The 20,986-nt window shown below is 39.6% G+C and overlaps 1 protein-coding gene across 1 annotated transcript in view; it reads right to left on the minus strand.

The window, feature by feature from the left end:
* LOC311206610 (macrophage mannose receptor 1-like) overlaps positions 1-8,640 on the minus strand; it is a gene marked incomplete at both ends in the record, with an annotated part of 59,352 nt that extends 50,712 nt beyond the window's left edge. The window contains 3 exons of the mRNA XM_084282062.1: positions 2,609-2,782; positions 4,203-4,604; positions 8,574-8,640. Coding sequence (XP_084138188.1) covers positions 2,609-2,782; positions 4,203-4,604; positions 8,574-8,640 — 643 coding nt within the window. The remainder of the gene's footprint in view (positions 1-2,608; positions 2,783-4,202; positions 4,605-8,573) is intronic.
* Between the last annotated feature and the right edge of the window lie 12,346 nt (positions 8,641-20,986).

Here is a 20,986-nt window from a genome sequence, read left to right on the forward strand (position 1 = left end):
CATCCCAAACATGCTGGAGTCTCAGTCCAATATTCTTGGAAACCACATGATCAGAATCATGGCAAAAGAAAACTGAATATAAATCTTGCTAGACAGTCCATAATATAACTGCAATCTCTTCCTCTCTGACCAGATTGTCAGGAACAAATCCCATAATAAAGACTTTATATGAGTTTATAATGTAATTTATGATATAACTAAATGCTGACAATAGTAATAAAGAAAATCTAAAGTACACTAAAATTCCTTCACATAGTTATCTTCTCTTAGATGTTTTTTCCTGAAGTGTTTCTCTTTCTTTTTCCTAGATAAATTTGTGAGATCCAAACTCAGATTATGACTTTCAGGTAAATCAGAAGAAACATGGTAAATCACCCTATGCAACTTATTTGGTCATTTCACAAGGTATTTTGAACTAGAAATAAAACCACACTGAAAAATCCTTCAAAACACCTTGAAATGCCAGCATGGGGGAAAAGCCTGACGTTAAAAAAAAATAAAAATAAAAATAAAAATAAAAATAAAAAATTAAATCAATATTTTTGAATGAATGCAAGGATGTAGATTTTCCCAATGATTAATATGCAAGACTAAGACTATTTAAATATTTCCTTACTCCCTGCATTCTTCGTTTACTTCTAGGCTTTCTAAATTCTTTACAGAAGCTCTAGCTCTTCCAGCTCTCAAGAGAGGAGCCTCAATGGACTTTTGCCCACTTCAATACAGCTATGGGCATACGTCATGACTTGATCTCCTGGTGATCTTACCTTGTACAACCTGTTCTCTTCCTCAGTGCCTAGTTTTACATTGCAATGTAACAAACAGCTCAAAAATACACAGTGTAACCTGTAAAGAATCAGTATTTCCTAGGGTATTAAAAATTGTCTGAAGTGGTGGAAACACTTCTCAGTTTCTTCCTGTGGGATTTAAGTTTCATCTGTCAGTGTATCAGCATCTTTATAAAGCTCCCACTAAAGGGCTCATACTCACTATTATGTTACCTCTCCTGGTAAAATTTCCACATTTCTTTTGGGTATAATAATTACTAATAAGCATAATCTTAGCCCTCCTCATACTGGAAAACATTTGGGTTTTACTCACAATAAAAAGTGACTGGTTCAATTGTAATTTCACTGTGTGTCCAGGCCCTATTATGAAGAGCTGTAAAGGTCTTCATATCAGCACCTTTGCTCCCCCCAGATAGCTTAGAAAAAGAACAATGCTTAAATCTTATTAAATAAACTTTAACATACAGAAGACTTCAATGTTTTCTGTCTAAAAAGCACTCTTGAAGTTTAACAACTTACCACTCTCATGCAGTGCAGTTCTCAGTCACACAGCTGGCTAAAATTTTTCTACCCCAGCCCGTCTCTCATTAAAATATATGATCTAAACATGAATATTTTATAGCCAGTACTGAAGAATTAGGAAGGAAACATGCAGGCAATCAGCATAAAGCAGCTTTTTCCAAAAACAATCACAGTCATCTGAATGGATTTCCTTGAATTATGCCAGAGAACTAAACAAAAATTTAATACCTCCTATTTGCCTTGCTCAAAGAATGCTAGACAGGTAGCATACTTAAGCTGATTTGCATGTGCTCTGTTTATGGGGTTGATATTTCCAACATGTTTTTATATCTTGAAAAGTATATTGGCCTAGGGAAAAAATAGCATGCAATTTTCATTTTTCTGAAATAATGAATGCAACATTCATGAAAATCATATGAGGACACTGATACTTCATCATCAGACCAGTTAAGATCAACCCACTCTGTTTTCTTCACATCAAAGGAAAGATATGTTTTTCTCTTTTGTTCTCACTGTGGTCAGTTGGAGCTTTACAGCCAAACACAATCATAAAGAAGAAGGGAAGGAAAAGTGCCACCTTTCCCAGCATGACCAAAAAAGAAAAAAGCTTGCAGACAAATTTCTCAGTATCTATTTTACGGAAGTTCAGAGAAACTTTACTCAAATTGAAAATAATTCAAATATATACAAGCATATCACTCCAATTTACTTAAAGGAATGGTAACATTTCTACATAAAGTTCTGTATTTTCATAATACGACAGTTAAAATCTAGCTATACTCAAACCAGGGAATTTAGAATATAGACCTTTCCTACGGCTTTTAATTACAGAAAAGTAATGCAGAAGAGTAAGTAATGTAGCACGTACTAGGATTTAGTAAAAGTTCATGTAAGTTGTCTTATGTTCACAAGGCAATTAATTTCTATGAAGAAGTCCCATTTTTCAGTTGTTAAATTCTAGCTTCCAGTTCTGCAGCACAAACTTCTATGCCACCTTTTGCATGTACTAATGTCATACCTTTATATCTAATTAACTTGCTATTTGAGCAAATGCTGCAATTACAGATTCCAGTGTATGATTAACATGCTTTCGCCAGGATAAAGGCAGACAATTTTTGTATGCTGAGCCCCATTTTTTCGTATTTAAGTTGTTCCTCAAAAATAGCAAGCTGCATGAAGACAGAAGAAAAACACAAAGTTTCAGATTGTGTTTTGTACAGTAAAGCACACAAGGACAGCAGTATTCTCAGGCAGCTGAGTAACAGAGCACAGCAGAATCTTCAATATACAAAACTCACATTTCAGTGGGCAAAATCCATACATCTTGTCAACATCAAAGTCAGAAGTGGTTCCACACCAGAACCAGCCGTCTGATCGGCCAGCATCTGTGCAGTCAGCGTACCATTTGCCACCAAACTTAAAAGGGAATACACAAGGTGCTCCATTGGCATTTCCTTTCACTGTGTAGGTATCTAAGGAGACACAAGAATTTTAAAATAAAGACGTAATAAGCATGGTATATGTATCAGTTCAACTTTATGACCATATTATAGCAAGCAGAGCTTGCTAGCTTAGTATCCAATCCGTACTTGAAATGGGATGTTGCTAGATTTTACTCTCTAGGTCCAAGCTGATACCCATTTGCACAATCAGACAAATTTTTGTCACTTAAGGAGACCACTGGCCAGAAAAGACTACTGACCAGAACTGACTGAGCCAACACAGGTGCTTTCTCATGCTAAATTTTACATGCATAACAATCAAAAATATAAAATCCACAAAGTTAACCAATTTTCTTTTTATGCCCAACCAACTGTTTGTTCTTGTGTTGATAACTCACTCAATTACTGTCTGTTTTAGATATAACGTCACACAGATATAAACTTGCAGGATATATACCAGAGAGTGACTCCTTCATACTATGCCCAAATAAAATTTCCATCAAAATGCCAATTTTGTTTCATCAGACAGACAAGTTGATGAAACTTATCAAAGTAACTAAAGCAGCTTTCTGTGTGCTCACACAACGTATGTACCTCGGTGAGAGGATGTACGGAGGAACACCACTTGATAGGGACGGCTATGGAGCTGACATACCAAGGTCACTGTCCCACAGAGCTGCTAGGAAACAAAGGCAAAGGAGAGATGGGCCATAACTCCATCTCCTCCCTGCCTCCTTTCAGATAATTTGCTTCGCTAGGGTTCATTTTTTTCTGGATCTGGGTCAAGGACTAATACTGTAATCAGCATTTGTGCTAACCCTAGAAAATGCATCCTTCCCTTCCTCTGCCCCTTTCTGTTTACCAAAGGGAAGCCAGATGTATTCCCAGGTACTATCATAAGCATACATGTATGTACATTTTCATATTTAACTATTTAAAGTGTCCTATTTCTTTGTCTAACACTTCAGCACCAACCCTGAGAGGCAATTCAAACACCTAGAAATGCACCTTCAAATATACCAGACCTGAAGATATCATGAGTTAATTAAATCCTCACAATCTAATTTATATTTGTTCTCCAGGAGGGAGGGGGGAACATAACCAACAGACTATACACTGATACTATGTTTTTCTGTAGACATAAATAGTCAAAGCTATCACTAACTGTTGTGTAATGGCTATACATGTTCTGAACAACCATGGGCTTTCCTCTTCCTCAAAATGAAACACTGCCTTCTATGGTTAATTATCTATCATAACTTTGACAAAAGAAAAGCAAAACGAACCCCTCAGAAAACATAAAGCACACTCAAGTGTTGCTGATTTCACCAGAAGACACATTCACTGATCACCAACAAGACTAAGATAATTCTCCTACACTTCTAAATAGTTTAATTAGATACACATAGAAATGAGCTTAGAATACAGAAATGAATGTATAGAACTTTACCTTCATAGCCTCGAGAACACAGATCGTCTGTGGTTCCGTAGACTTTCCACCTACTCCAAAAACCAGATCCCTTGTACAGCATAACATTCCTTTCCTGTCTGTTTCCATAGTTGAAAAACAAATCTTCCCCTTGGATTGCAAAGAGAGTCTCATTTCTGCATTCCCATCGCTGGAGTTCGCTAGCCTTGTCACAAGGATACAGAGTGATCGGAACCCAGTCTTTCTTCGAAGGCACTCCCAAGCACAATTTGAACGCTATGCTCATAAGCTGGTGATCTGAGACCCACCTGAATTTTTGTGACTCATTTTCTTGAACGCAAGGAGCGGTAGTCACTGAATTAGAACTTTGAGCCAGTACACAGCGCTTGTGGTCTTCGTTATATATTAAAAAGATGCTAGTATCTGTAAGGCAAAAAGCAACGGAATTATTTGAAGCAATCTTACCTACTATCTAAATGAAATATGAGTCTGGATGCTGCTCTTGAATCTCATCATCTGTTTAGATGATGTTCAACAGTTCAGATTTTGGGACATTTCAACTATCTTTCATCAGTGAAAGCACCTATACCCAAAAGAGCAAGGCAGTAGAGACAGATCTAGTGTCTCCTGCAGCTTTAAAACATGTTTGTTTGTTTGTTTTTTCAAAAAAAAAAAAAAAAAAAAAAAAAAGTTTTTCTTTTCCTTCTAAGGAAAAAAGCCCACTCATGATTTCATTCCAAGCTGCAGCCATGGGAGTTAATGGGAGGAGGGAGCATGCACACCGTGCACTGCAGATCCTGGGATCCTGGCGCTGAGCACTCAGCTCCTTGATCCTGGCTCCCAAGCGCGAGAAGATGCCTACAGCAGAAGTTCTTCAGGCTCCATTTCCCCTTGATGTAGATTCTTGCTCTCATAAGCTCTGCTGAAATCCTTGAAGTCTTAACTGAGTGGAAGGATTTTTATTTTTTACCCTTTGTAAACAAGCTACTTGTAGGGCTAGAACAGCATATTCATTTTTCACTCAACTGCAGTAATCGGTGATTACTTTGTCCTTTCTTACTTTTTTCCAGTGACTGAGAATTTCTCCTCCTTCCTCTGATCCCCTTGAGATACATTTTAGGATGGTAAGTTAACAGTTCACTGATATTCTAACTCAAAATGTAACAGACTGCACAAGGTCTTAAAACTGTATTTTAGCTGGGCTACAAGCTAGGAAAAAGACTAATTTATGTTACTCCGAGGATTAAGGCTAATTGAAATATTATTTATTTTAATGCTAGATTACCAAATTAAACAAATTGTACAATGAAAAAAAAATATTTAACGGGAAACAGGTTAACCACAAAACATTTTCCTGTCTCTGCTGAGGCTCCAATGTGGAAATGATCATAATTTACTACAGGAGAACAATCTGGGAACAAATAACCCCTATCTCAGAGAAAGAGCTGACCTAGACTTATTTCACCCATGGTTCAGTTTCCTTCTCCTGTCCTTTGGCTTCCAACTCACTGGGAAGCAGTATAAAACTGATGAGCACCGGAGACAAAAATTGTTGCCTTTTGCCAATCAGCTTTACTCATAGACAATACAAGGAAATATATAATTATCACTTCTAGTGATAACTTTATTTTAATTCTGCATTTGTACTAGGATTTAGCCCAATGATACATGCAATGCTTGCAGCTCTCCTTTTCCTGAAATCTTATTTAAAGCTTCCGGTTAAAAGAAAATGTCGCACTTTTTCACAAGTGTGGAAAACACTGCTTGATCTTTTAAGCTGCTAAAATTTTATTTGTGGCTTAATGTAACATTATAAGTTTTATGCAACTTGTGGTGTTAGAGGACACTAGGCATGTGAAAAATGTACCCCAAAGTCAAAAGCCTGGACTGCTGTACCCAGGCCCAAAAGAGTGGGGAGTTTTGGCTTCAGAGACAAAGTCAGAAAGCTGAATAAAGAGGTCTGGTCTGTAGGGGGGAAATAAAATCTTTGGTCCTCTGCTTTTCTGACTGTATCTTTACAAAGTGTAAGAGGTATTTAAATGCAACACAGCAGCTTTTACAAGGGCCCCAGTGCACACAGGGATCTGACAGCAAATAATACTTATGAGTATTATACAGATAAATACTTATTACAATTATTAATACAATAATTAAATATTATTAATACAAATAATACTTATGAGTATTAAACAGATAAAGGGCCAACATGGCCAAGTAGGCATTAAAAAGAAGTTGGCACCAAAGCAGGATGGAAGAACAAGAGGTAGAAGAAGGCAGCGGTTAAGGCAGAAGAACTGTGGTTGAGACTGTAGTTGGAAAATTTCCTTTTCCTTGTAGTTGCTCCTGATACATCTATGACCATACAGCTGACTTGTATCATGGTCCTGTGCTGCTCCAGGTTATGGCTCTACTGCAGTGTCTGTTCTGCCTGTTTGCACACCAAAGCAGATTCCCACACAATACTTTCTTGCATGATATATTAGAGTCTACAAGAATATCAAACAAGTCAGGTATCTGTGAAACCCTGCCAGCTCTTCTCTGTAACCACTTGATATCACTTCTTGTCAACATATTGAGTTGTATCTGTAAAATGGGCTGTGCAGAACTATTCATGTAACTGTTAACTGTGTTTCTTCACTGTTCTGTAGCAACATTTGTCATAGCTCCCATAACAGGGGGCCATTCTTCTGGAATGAGCTGGAGGTGGTACACAAGAAGTTTCACCTGAGCATCATCCCAAGTACTGGTGCAACGAATTATGGCAGTTTCTAAGAGGGTAACATATAATGTAACATATAACAAAAATTACTCCTGGAAAAAGGTTCATAGAAACCTTCCAGGCATAAGTACCAACTCATCCCACCCTTAGAATTGTACTGAGTCTGGCTGGGATGGAGTTAACATTCCCCACAGCAGCTCATACAGTGCTGTGCTTTGCAGTTAGAACGGTATTGATACCGTACCAATGTTCTGGCTGTTGCTGAGCAGTGGTTGCATGGCATCAAGGTTGCGTCTCTGGCCTTAGCCCCCCAAAGGCCACTTGGCTAGGGGTGGCCAAGAGGCTGGAGGGGGCACAGCTGGGGATAATCTATGTCATAAGATGTTGTGCTTGACACTAAAAGCTTCTGGGAAGGAAGAACAAGGGAGGACATTCTAGCAGTTACCTGGATATCATTTGCTAAAGGGTAGCTGAGACTACTTTTTTCTCCTTTTTATTCCATGATTCCATTTTCTTTTCTTTCATTAAACTATCTGAAACCCACAAGTTTTCCTCCATTTTATTTTCTCTCCACACCCATCATCCTCCTGCTGAGGAGGGGGAGCGAGAGAGTGGCTGTGCGGTATTTAGCTGCCTGTCAATGTTAAACCACAACAATAACCTATCCAGAAACATCTAGTATATTACCTCAACTGTCCCAAGCATATCCTAATAGATCCTTTTTCCCACAAGGTTTCGTTTTCTTTACCCATCTCACTGCTGATTTGCCTATTTCTGGCCCCAGAAGGCAGGTACTGTAAAACGTTACTGACCAAGTACCTCTTCCACAGTAGAGATTACATTTTAAAAGTTCCACTATGCCAGCACAGCTTCAGATTTTGCAGCTTTCTCAAACTATCGCAGATTACATGAGTGTAAATTAAGAAGTGACTCATGAAGTCAGCGAAGGGCTACCAGTGTCAAACACCTACTGAGAGCACCCCAACAGCACACCAAAGGCCAGAGGCAAGAGAGGGGCAAGAAATGAGGCAGCCAGCAGGTAGGATGACTGTCTTCTTCTCCACGGAGGCTCTTGCTTACTGGATAGCCTACACTGATTGCTGCTAACTACACGGAGCAAAAAAAAAAAAAAAAGGTTACAAGCTGGTGTTAGAAATCTGTGCTTCAGGAGACCTCAAACTGGACTGCAAAGGATGCCAAGGAGGCTTTCAGGAGGGGCTGAGGCAAAACTTTTGCTGGAATATAGCAGTGCACTGGAAATCAGAGAAATTCTGAGGTGCAAGCTCCACGTTTCACCCAAACAACTCTATGACAATATCTGGGGTACTCTAACACCCAGAAGCTGCCCTGCTTGGTGCCCACTGCAACCCAAAAAAAAACTGAAACCCAAAAGGCCGCCTCATGGGGCAGCTTCACCCACAGATCACCTCAGGGTGAGGACGGGGAGGGGGCGGCTGATGGAGGGACGGACGGGTGGCGCACCACCTTCCCTCCGGCCCTCCCCGACACCCCGAGGCTCCCCGGGGGCAGCACGGAGGGGGGCAAAATGCCGGCGGGCTTCTCCCCGTCCCGCGGGGCTGCCCCCCACCTGCGCGGGGGTTATCCCCGCACACAGCCTGCCGAGACCCCTCTTAATTCCCGACGGATCGTGCACAGCCCCTGCGGGCACTTACCCAGCAGCGGAAAAGCCCCGGGCAGAAGTCCGAGGAGGAGAAGGAGCAGGAGCGGGGAGGGAGCCATCGCCGCGGCTTCTCCCGTCGCGCCCCTCCGCTGTGAGGAGAAGACTCCCCGCCGGGCAGGTCCTCCGCACTTGTGCAGGGCTGGTGGATCAGGGGAAAGCTCTGGGCTCGAGATGATAAGGAAATATCCTGTCACATGGGGTGCTTTGAAATAACAGGAATTCGCTGTTCAAACTTTGCTTTCCTAAGCTGATTTTCCTCGGCGGAGGGAAGAGCCTCCTTCCAGGCACATGCAGGTGATAAAGTGGTGATAGCTGAGGGGCGGGCTGGGTTGTTTTTTTTTGTTGTTGTTGTCGGTTTTTTTTTTTTCCTTTTTTTTTTTTTCCTTCTTTTTTATCCCCTGCGTGAGCCTGTCATTGCTGCACGTTGGTTTTTGCTCGCTTTTCTAAGAAAATCAGCCCCCCGGGGAGGACGGGGAAGAGGAGCGTCCATCGTGAGCGAGCAGGACACCGCTCCTCCTGCCTCCTGAGGGGAGTCCGCACCTCCAGCAACCCCACCTCGCCCCGGCTTCTCCCAAACTGCAGGAGGAGGAGAGCCCTGCTTTTTGGAAATCAGGATTTTACTGTCCTCCCCTCACTCAGGTGGCAGGTGCCCAGTGGGGATGCACGGAGCTGCAAGCTCACACCAGCCATCAGTGCCCAAGCTACAGACGAGCACGCCGGCTTTCCATGAAAATGTGCCACGCATGTGTTTACTTGGTTTTTGCCCACCAGCTGCTATGAGCAATTAGGTTTACATCTGTAAATGCTGGCTTTCACAGCATCATTTGGAAACAAGCCCTGATAACTGTTATTATTTTTCTTGTCTGCACTAATACCCACGTTTCAATGTTAAATGCCAAGGATCAGAACCAGATTTGTTGCCTGCATGAGTAAAATCACTGGGAGTCGTGGATACTGGAGGAAGAAAAGAGAAGGACTGAAGCACTTCATTAAATATTTCTCCAGCTTTTTCTGAGCTCTGATAAATTTCAATAGGTTTTTGTTCTTCTTCTGACTTTGATGGCTGTATCTACTTTTAACATGATGTAAATCTTGCTCACACAATCAGAGTGTGAGGGGGGGAAAGATAGAAACTTGCTAGCTGGGTTTTCACAAGCTGAAGCATCTTTGTGGAATTTAAGTAATCTTTCTGAAAAGGTGCCTTTAGAGCACAATTTGTCTTGAGGTTTTTACAGCTTTTTCCTGAGTGGACCTCACCAAATGCTTTTTTTTTTTTTTTTTTTTTTTTTTTTTTGTGGGGAGCAGCACATTGTTGCTTAGAGGCTGTTACCAATACTTGGTCTGAAGTGTCCCAAATTGATGGAAAACATAAGCCTTAGTGCTGTCTTACATATAGAGGCTTTTGTAACACATTAGATTTACCGAGCATACACATACACATGCCTGATGAATTGTGCCATGTGTGTTGTGCATGTTGTGCAGTTGTTCTTGTACCATCATGCATTCAGAAATCTCCGGTCAGTATAGAAAGTTTTTTAAAGCCTCTTTGCTGGAAGTTCTGGGTGGAAAAATAGAGCAAACAGCCATGTGAAATTAGTATGGAAGGAAACGGGGCAGAGAGAACTGATACTTTTACAGTGCTTTTACAGGAGAAGAAACAATGGAGATGAAATCCAAGCTCATTTGAATTCCATGACAAAACTCCCGGTAACACAAGCAGGGATGCCAGCCAGGCACCTGAGCTCTGTTGTGCCCTACAATGGACAACATATGGGAAGTGAAGAGGAAACTTTTCATAATTTGTATTGACATCTGTGGTCCCATGTAAACAGGAGCTAGGAAGTATTTCAACCATAATTAGCAGAGTTATGTATCGTTACATTGATGAATTCTCATCTGGGAAACTCCTTCCCCAACTGATACGAATTCTCTTGCTGCAGTATCTGGCACTTGTTATTCACTAACTACTTGCAATAACCTTTATGCTGAACAAATAAAAGATCCAAGTGCTCCCACTGAGGCGATACAGCCAACTCAAATAATCATAGCACAACTCAGAAATGAAGAGTTTCTTCATGTTCTACCACTTCCACCTCCAAAACCTTCAGGAATTGAAAAGTGCTTTTAGATGTGGAGGGAAAAACAGTTTCCTAAATCACCTTAATATTTATTCATGTTTATTTTAATAGCACTTAGCAAATATGGGAAGCCTAGGAAAACATCTACTGCTAGAAGGAACAAGTCAGACCATGGAGAATAATGCAGATGTCCCAACAGCAGACCATCATCCACATTTAGTTTGGGAATCCTTGGTATTCTTTTGGCTAAGAATAATAAAAGAAAGGACACATTATGTGAAGTTCAGTTTCCATGTAAGTACAACTTCCACAAAAGTCTTTAAATTCAAATAACAAAGTGGGCTGCATATAACCTAAGTGCCTACATGCATCATATAAATACGGAAGCAGTCAGTGGCCACACCAGGAATGACCTATATTTGGAGGTAACAGAATAAACAGTATTGGACAATTCTTGGAGATTCCCAAGACTGAACTGTACAAGCTTAGCAACTTGATCTAAATGTCAAGGTAGGCCTGCTTCAGTGAGGGGGTCATACCAGATGGCTTCCAGAGGTCCCTTCCAACCAAAGTGAGAAGAGCTACTAAGAGCTACTACTAAGACTAGAATTCCAGCCTTTCTTGGGATCTTTGCATCACTGAATTGGTTCCTTTCCTAATTCTTAAAAAATGCCTTTTCCTCATTGTCCCTTGCACACACTGGAGGTACTGTCACTTCAAACTTGTTTTGATTATGGTGCATGTATGTATATATAGACACATGCCCTGCCTAGAACTCATCCAGGTCTGGATGAGTTTATTCAGCCTCCGTGTCTCATCTGCAGCACACTGCTCAACAATTAAGTCTAGGTCTAGCTTACTCTTTGTGAATTAGTGTACAAGTACATAAAAAGTGTATTCTGATTGTAGTGCAAGGGGAAGAATTTCTCTATTTTGGACAAAAAGATTCAGCAAAGTCTTAGGCTATAGTGATTTTAAGCAAATAGTTACCAGAACTCCAATCTGCTAAATAACTAATGACAGGATACTATTTAAAACGCGCCCTAGATAGACATATGTTTTCATCTTTCTCTGTGGGTAGCAAGCCAGCTGCCATTTACATTTGGAACACAAAGGCCTAAATTCCTCTAAAACAGGTCAGACCCTCTCCTGTTCTGGCACATATAGTACTTGCAACTGGTGACTGTTCCTGGCAAAATACCCTGAAAACCTGAAGTTGCGGTGGCTCTTGACTTTTGATAGTCAACAGGAAAATGGAAAGTTCTGTATAAATGAAATCATATCCAGAGCTGAAACATAATACCCCCATTTTGTTTGTTTTGAAGCAAAACAACTGGATTATTGGCCATTCTTTCACATTTATATCCAAGATGTTTTTTTGACATTTCATGTGTGAGTCTGTGTCTAAAAGATGGCTTTCAGTAGTTTTCTATACATTTCTAACATTTGCATTGTCGTGTACAGTAAACATGTAATTAAGAACAAAAAGCTCATCATCATTAGTATGACAATACTTACACTATATTAAGGAGCTATATGAATAACTTATTGGGCACTGAAAAAAAATAGGAATTGGCAAAATTAATGTTTCATTTTTCAAATCAGATTGCTTTGAAATGTTATTCAGAAATTGATTTTTTCATTTGTAATTTCTAAAAACAAAACAGAAAAAATGTTTTTTGAAGAAGAAAAATCAAGACTCTAATACTTGTCACCAGAGAGCCTTTACATAGCAATGATCCCTTGAAGATACCATTAATGTAATGTGCAATATTCACTTGAAGTTCAACTAATGCAAACTTTTATCTGTGCTTTAAATATAAAGCAAATAAAATAATCCAGCATACCGTCTCTACTGTAAAGTAAGAATGTCATTATTCCTTGCATACATTTTAATTGCTTTATAAACACACATGGATATTGGGAATTTATTTATACTCTCATGATTTCTAACATGTCAGGTTTGGTTTATGCCTGACCTACCTTAGGAAAATAAAGAGGAACTTCCATGCCCTTGCATTTCTGTTTCCTTATACAGATAAGTGTTGCCTGCATAGTTAAAAGACACAGAAAACGCAACCAAAAGTTTTCAAATGTTTAAGTCAAGTAAAGAAATTTGAGAAGGTTTTTTGATTTCCGTCATCATAGAGGAGTCTCAAGAGGCAAAGGAAAGAAGACCCATGGCTGTAAAGTACCCAGTGTGTCTATATAGATCATGTCGTGTTCTTATCAGTTCTTATTCAGTTTTCCAGGGTATTTTATTATGTCCTGTTTCAGAAATACAGCTAGACATTGGATTGTGTGGAGGGACTGTATTGTGTAATTCAGATTGTGTAATATACTGTAATATTGTATCCAGTTTGTGTAATATATTGTAAATCAGATTCATATCATGTAATTCAGATAAGAGGTCCTTAGTTATAAGGTGTTCACATTTTAAAATTAATGTACTAGGAGATAGGTAAACACAGCCAAGACAGACTTACTTTGAAAGTAAGTCTTTCTTCTTAGGCAAGCCACCGCTTCAGCGTGTATATGATTTTTATCAAAACCAGAAACTTCATAAGGTACATACATTTCAAAAAAAAAAAAAAAAAAAAGACCAGAAAGTAAAGACAGCCTACTTATAAACAAGGAGAACAAGGAGGAACACTGCTATAAACTGTGCCACTTTCTATCCACCCACCAAGAAAAAACCATCTACTTGAAACAGAATCCAAACATACCAAAGATTTTTGTGTTGAAAGATTTCTCTCACATGCATTGAGATGCCTTTCAGCATTAAGACCCTGATGTTTGTAAGTTCTGCAGGGGAAGAAGAGGCAGATGACTTCTCTCTAGCTTATTTCTCTCCAGTGTCTTTTCTCGAATGCTTGACATCACAATTTACTTGTGAGAAAGTTGTAAATGCTTTCTCTCTTAATATAGACCTCATGCTCTTACTCTGTCAACACACGGGAATACTATAATCTTTGCAGCAGTTCACTGGTCATTTTAGAGTATTTAAACTACATTCTCACAATATTTAAAGAAATCAGAAAGTTAGCTTTCTGGAAGATTGTATTGTTGTAAAATATTGTTATAAAGACATTCTAAAACATTATTTACAAAGATCATTTTAAGAACTTTACTATTCTATACTTTAACTAAACCAAATATAAATAGTATAAAGAGGTCATAGAACTTAGCTGTATTTAAACCAGAATCTTTCAGATGTCAAGAATTAAAAACTAAGAAGAAAATCACAGAAAATGGGCAGAAATTTTGACGTTTCTCAGAGCTTTGCTTGACAGACAAACTGAATATAACTATCACTTCAAGGAAAAATTATAGAACTACCATGTATGAACTGAAAGAACCAAAACACAAACCTATGGATGCTCACCAACAGTCACCTGATTTTATATGTAGCTAAGGCTGAGTCAGGCGATACAGGCGATAGTAAAAAGAAGGTTCTTAAAAGTTTCCTGATATAATCATAGAGCACTTTGTTTGTCTCATATTTTACTTTGCAAGACTTAAGCTCATCCTGTTCACTTCTGCAAGTACATAGAAATGAGACAGCTGATAGGAACAATGACCAAACCAATGCATAAGCAGGGTCCTGTTCAGCATTGGTTTTGCAATATCATCATCACAACAAACAATTTTGACCACTGGTAAGGAAAATAAATAAATAAAGCACTGCCAAGAAAGTAGTTTTGTTATTCTGTTATTACTTCACATGACAGAAAGAAATTTCTTCTAAATACCCAAATGTGTTCATCATACCAACAAGTCCCAAGACAGCAGCAGACCTGAATTTCTTTTGCTGTCAGTGGAGAGAAAGAGAGGCTGTAATAGCACAGCTTGGATTTCGTAGCCCTCTGTGAACACCTCAGATATCCAGCCTTACCTGGGCCTGCATTCCTGAATGGAATACGTACAGTGCTGTGCTAAGTAGAAAAACTGAATAAATACTAATTCTGGATAACCATTTTGTTTCTCCTCAGGAAAGGCAGCACCTTAAGCTTTTATTTTTAGCGACCTGGTCTGCTGGGAGGTGTCCCTGCTCATAGCAGGAGGTTGGAACTGGGTGATCTTTAAGGTCACTTCTAACCCAAACCATTCCATGATTCTGTGATTATTTGTGAAGCCTTACATGTTTCTTTATCTTCATAAGAATTACATTGACTTTTTTAACTGTTACTTATTATATATATATTTTAAAAAAGGTATATATTCAGTTTTCCAGTATAAAGCAAATGGTATTAACTTCATTTCTCTGTCTGCCTACAGCTATTTCAGCTATCTGTTTTATAGGAAAAAAATATCTCACTGCTGATCTGGGAGATAAAGCACCTTAGTTCACTCTCAGAAAAGAATTCATCTCAAACATGAAATACAAGCTGCAAATCCTCTCCAGACAGGATGGAAAAAGGCATTCTTTGCCGATCACATTATACTCAGTTTTCTCTCCCATTCTTTAATAACAGAGCAATCCTAAGTGATAGCTGTGGATTTTTTATTTTATTTTTTAATTACAGAGCCCTGCATGACAATGGGCTGTATACAACCAGAGCAGTGGGAGACACGTCAATGTCATCTGCACAGGAAATAATTATAAAGTCATAAACTGCCATTTCTCATTAATCTAAGTGCCAAAAGCCTTTTGGATACACATCTTTAATCCCCTTGTAACTTTAAAAGTACACCGGTGGTCTCTGTGAGATTTCTTCCTGCATAATAATATCCATATGCAATTGAAGAGTAGCTCAACAAAATTTGGGAGTCGAGCAGAACACAGCTTGAAATTAATGCAATGCCATAATGTATTGATAGTAGTTACTACCTTTCCATACTACACTCACTTCTAGTTATTTGCCATGGATGAAAAGAAATGCAGCAGAAAAATGGCAGTTCACAGATGGAACAAAGACCTTAATAAAGGATGAGGAGGTTTTTCTCACCAGGAAATAAGCTTTTTAGAAATGAAAGACAAATGCTGAGGCATGACAGAGAAAGCTGAAAGAACAAACAGTACAAAGCTGGTTTATCCGTCACTTCTGTTTGCCACATCATGGTACAAACATGAGAAAATCCAGTTTAATTCAAAGACAACAGTCTTCATATCCACTGTCAGTACTAACTCAAAATATAACCATAGACAAGAGCTCTCAGAGGTCTGACAAGAACTACCCTCCTCTAGGAAAGAAAGAAATTAGCAGTCAATTGTATTTAAGAAGAAACTTCTCTGAGCAGATTATAGGATCATTAGGTAACTGTCCAGTAGAGCACCTGGGCTGGCTTTATTTGCAGGAAAGAAGGGGGGGTTCTTTGTTTCTTTGTTTGCTTTAGCTTTACTTCAGATAATCTATCCTGGGACGAAACCATAGACCACACTCATTAATCACTGGTTTGATCCTGTGAGTATTAAGATGATATCTGAGAAGTCTTTGAATTCTGCCAATGCTTTTAGCAACTATTCTGTTGGGTAGTAGTTGAAAAACTTTGCAACTTATTTTTTAATAAATAAAAGTCTATGCCAGTAACGAGTATTTCAGTAAAGGCACTGAGAATTGCAGTTAATTCAGGTCTCCTTTCTCATTCAAAGAAGCCTTGTGCCCTTTTTTCTTTTTTTTTTTTTTTTTTTTTTTTTTCTTTTTTGGTTTGGTTTGGTTTGGTTTGGTTTTTTGTGTGTGTGGTTTTTTTGTGTTTTTTTTTTTTTTAACATTTTTTGCAGAATATAAGAATCTTTTTTCATCAGAAAATGAACTCAAGAAAAATGAAATATTTTAAAGTATTGTGTAAACCAGTCTCCGACTACATATTATTGTGTTTTCTATATAGTAGGGAAAAAGTGAAAATTTATGTTGCAGAAAATAGTCAAATTTCATTCTAATTTCAGCAATACCTTTTTTTCTCTGCTGAGAATAACCAAGTTTGAGAATGATATTTTTATCTGACATTCAAAATTAATAATGAATGTAGTTTTGATTAGTCCAAAACTGTTTAGAATCCAGGCTCAGCTCACTATTATTTAAAAAATGCATGGCACGGTGGATTCACAAGATGGTCTGACTCACTAGACCACAGCAGGGTGCATTGGGTCTGGGCATGCGTACAGTGGTGGATGCGTCCCACAGGAGACTTCCCATCACATGCACAGCATGTGTCCCATTGCTGCAGAATCGCCCAGGAACATCACCAGCCTTGATGAACACACAGTTCTCCACAAAGCCAGCCTGAAGTACCTAACTTGGTGACTACTTTTCTCTTTATTCCTTCCTTTGCCTGATTACCTTAAAATGATATTGTGACTACCCACCAAGACTTACTGGAGGAGCAAATACAGAGATGAGTAAAGAGATTTGAGAAGTAAATATACTGAAATTTATGAGCCAAAAAGTGGCTGAGATATTCTCACAGCTATCCTACCCTCCATATTTCAAATCAAATGAAAGCCATGCAACAATTTCATAGATTGTGGTCTGAAGAGGAATCACTTCTGAGACAAGAATAGAGGGAGGGAGACTGGTGCTACCTGACCTGTAGGAGTAGCTCTGGTGGAGGGATTGGGATGATGCTGAGTGCTATTGTGAGAAGACATAGTGAAACAGTGCTATAAAAGACACTTTGGGGATAAATTCTTACCTGACCTCGGGGGCTGGGCTGCTGGAGTTGCGGTAATGAGCCTTCTCACTTTTTCTCCATCTGCTCAGCCACAGCTGAACTTCAGGGCAGTGTTGCTCCAAGAGATAAAGACCTTACCGCCCTCTCTTGATGCAGCATGTGCTTTGCTAGATCTTAGTGGGAAAAAGATAAAGAGAAAACAAAGTCAAAACTGTTCTCCTCTTACAACATTTGATAAAAAGGGAAGGGCGAGTCTACGTTCTTGGAAATTCAGCAGCCTCGCCTTGAGTTTTTAGAAGTTTGGCAAGAGCCCCAAAGTTAGTAAGAAATGTAGCAACACATTAAACACAAGAACAGCACTACACAACCCCAAAGGACCTGCTGTCTGAACGCTGTTGTGCACCAGGGATGAAACTGTTGACTCGGGCCAGAAGCATCCTAATGTGTGTCATCACTTCAGCTCTTCACTGGAGAGCAATTTCAGCAGAAGTGCCCTGGTGAGCAAGCAGAGAGGCTGAATCACCTTTTTCTCTTCTACCAGGGAGTGATATGAGGAGTCAGAAAATCTCACACTGCCCCAAAGCCAAGCTGTACCTGCTACGGACTTAGAGAAAACAGCCAGTTTCATTGTCACTTGTCCAACTGGCTTCCCATTAAAACAACTGTTAAAATAAGCATTAAATGCTGAGATTTAAGTGAAATGTCTTGTACCAGCGCGTAACAGACTCACCAGGCATTTCCTTGAGAATATTTATGAATATTGACTTTGTAAAATCTAGAGGGAAGTAGTCCAGATTCCTGGGAGCCGTGCCAATAGGTTTCAAATCCAGGAAAACAGCACTCCTGTGATGTGAAAACAGGACCAGAATCCACAGCTCCTGGAATTTAGACTAAACTAATGGTTTTCTGCAGGTTCTTTGTGTACATTTCACTAGTTTAAGGCATGCCAATGTAACGTACAGAGTAGGTGGACCAATGTTTGTAAGATGACCATGCATAGATGAGCCTGTAATGTTCCCAAAGATAACGCTTGTTTGCAGAGTGAATGATGAAGTACTCTCTCAAAAGTTTCCCTCAGAACATCGGGCAGCCAAACTCAAACATTGGTCTGAAAACCACATAAAAGACCAAAGCAGCATTGGTCTGAGCACCAGCTGATAAAATCCTGCTCCACAAGACAATCTGCAGAGCACAGGAGGAGTGTCATCTGTGACTTCATCCTTGTTTTTTTACACCAGCAGTGGGGCTCGGCCCTCACACGTGGATGCTGACAGCACCGTAGGGCTGAGGAACCTTTTATACTCTCTCTTTCTGTCCTAGGAAATAATCCTGTACCTCCTATGTGGTCAAAGAGCAATGGTCCTGTTACCAGGAAAGCCTTCATCTCCTGTGTTCATACAGACATGGATTGGTTGTGGGTGACTTGGATTCCAAATTTGTTGGTCAAGATGGACAAGGCATTTCTTTTGTAAGTCAAACTTTAAACACAAAAACACACACGAGAAAGAACATCCAGAAAAATGTAAAAGGTGCCCAGTGGAAAGGGATAGTAGTCCAAAACAGGAAGGGTTTGGGGTTATTTGTTTGCATTTCCTGGTACCTTGGCTGGAAGCAAGAGATCATGCACAGTTGTGGCTGGATTATTTTGATGACTCATTTCAACAGGAGGCAGGCATCAAAATGGCTTTGACAATGTGAAACCAGTGGCAGTTTTTTGAAAAAAAAAATCAAAAGGAATCAATTGTTATGATGGATTAAGAATAGTTTTATGATAGGGTAAGGTTTTTCCCTTTTGGGGCACATTTCTTTTGGAAAGACCAATGTGTGTTCCATAATTTTCAATCTCTACCATTTCACATTCAAATCTCTAGGTTTCAAAAACTTAAAATTTCAAAGCAATTCTCTGTCATTTCAAGCAATGTCTGTAGTTAAAACACCCTAATTTTTCATTGACTTGTTGGCTGTGTTATCTGCACTTAAACACAAATCCTATTACCTCCCCTATCCCTCCCAGAAACTAGATATCTGCAGAGCTTTGCTCCATGCAATGACTGCTCACAGTCTGTTTTTGAACGTACAACAGCAAGCATACCATTTGTTGTTTTACCCAGCACAGTGTGTAACTGCTCGGGCAGACTGAGCGCGGCAGCATGCCAAGCAGCCAGGAAGGCTGCACCACGACAACTCCACTCTCTCCCCTTCTGACATTGTCATCTCATCGAGTTGTTCTCTAAAGCGACAGGTTTGAAGTCACGAGCGACTTGAGGTATCTGTATTTTCTGAGAACAGCTTCCTCCCGTGGTATCAAAACATGCCGTTTGCTTTTTCTTCCTAAAATAAAAACACTTCAGCTCAGTCCTGCATGGAGGATTTATATGGACTATTCTTTTTCAGAGCCCTGGCAGCTCTTCCTGCCTGTTATCTGTGACCAGAAGTGAGCTGATGTATCCAAGTTTTTACAGGAAACCAAATCAGCAAATGTCACAAGGCAGTAAAGCAGGATATAGCAAACCACGCTCTGCATATACATTCCTTGCTTCCTTTAAGCCTTCATAGCAAAGTGCCAAACAGCAAGCACAGGTATAGGGGGAAGAAAGCTAAAGTGCTTCATAAATCATATAAACCGCTTTTTTTTCCTACAAGCTGGAAAAACGTAAGCAATTGAAGATGAACACTGAAACACTCAAAAAATCACATGCCATGGGAGTCAGAACACCAGCCAAAAAGATTTGCCTATTTATCCTCCATTTTTGTTTGTTTTAAACAAACCTCTCCTAGGTGAGGCACTTCACTACAGCACCCAGGGCAGGTAGCTCCCATAAGTCCCTTGATGCTACAGAACACATCCTGGTTCTGTTTTCACTGAAAGCCCTGTCTTACCGTATAGCTTTCATAACAGATCTGGGAAAAAAGAAAAAAAAAAAAAAAAAAAAAGGGGGGGGGGTCTGGGTGGGGAAGGGCTTTTTATGCAGCCCTAAAATACTGCCTGGTTTGCAGACAATTACAAGTTTGTATGGATTAATCCCCTATATACAGAGCATGTGTGTCCTTCCAGAAACAAAGCTTTACTAATAAAGATTCATTTATTTCCACAATCTTCCTTTTTTGTCTATCCTGATTGAATCATCCACCTCAAGTCATGATTTGCATTTTCCCTCCATTCCCTCCACCATTCTTAAGACCTTGAGACGCTACCCCACATCAGACCTGACTTCAGCGAAGCCAGTGCTTGACAAACCTGGCAGGGAACTGCTGAGAAAAGAGATTAAATCCCTTTCTTTGAGGCTTGTTGCTTGTCATTCCTATTCCAAAGTACGATACCCAAGAATATTGACTATTATATTGCCCGTTTTTAACACCGAGATCTTCAAAAGCTGCCCCTTCTGCTGTGCATGTAGCTCTCTGGTTCTGTGAGACATTGTCAACAAATACCAGTTCCTACCCTCCAGCCCCCCAAAGAAGACCAAGTAGCCATAGTGAGCTATGGATAACAAGTTTGATTTAGCTGAGAAGTTCAGACAAAATAAATGTTTCTTGGTAATTATGAAATTATGACAAGCTAGATCTGCAGTTAAGATTCATTTCATGGCACAACACCCTTTACAGTTTGGCATTACAGAGTCACAACCAATGAAAGATCAAAGGATCAGCAGAGCAGAGGCTGCTGTCCATGAGAAAGATGTGCTAGAAGAGACAGTTTTGTCACTACCTGAAA

This window comes from Netta rufina (assembly GCF_964035555.1).
Source record: "Netta rufina genome assembly, chromosome: 2".
NCBI classification, from domain to species: Eukaryota; Metazoa; Chordata; class Aves; order Anseriformes; family Anatidae; genus Netta; species Netta rufina.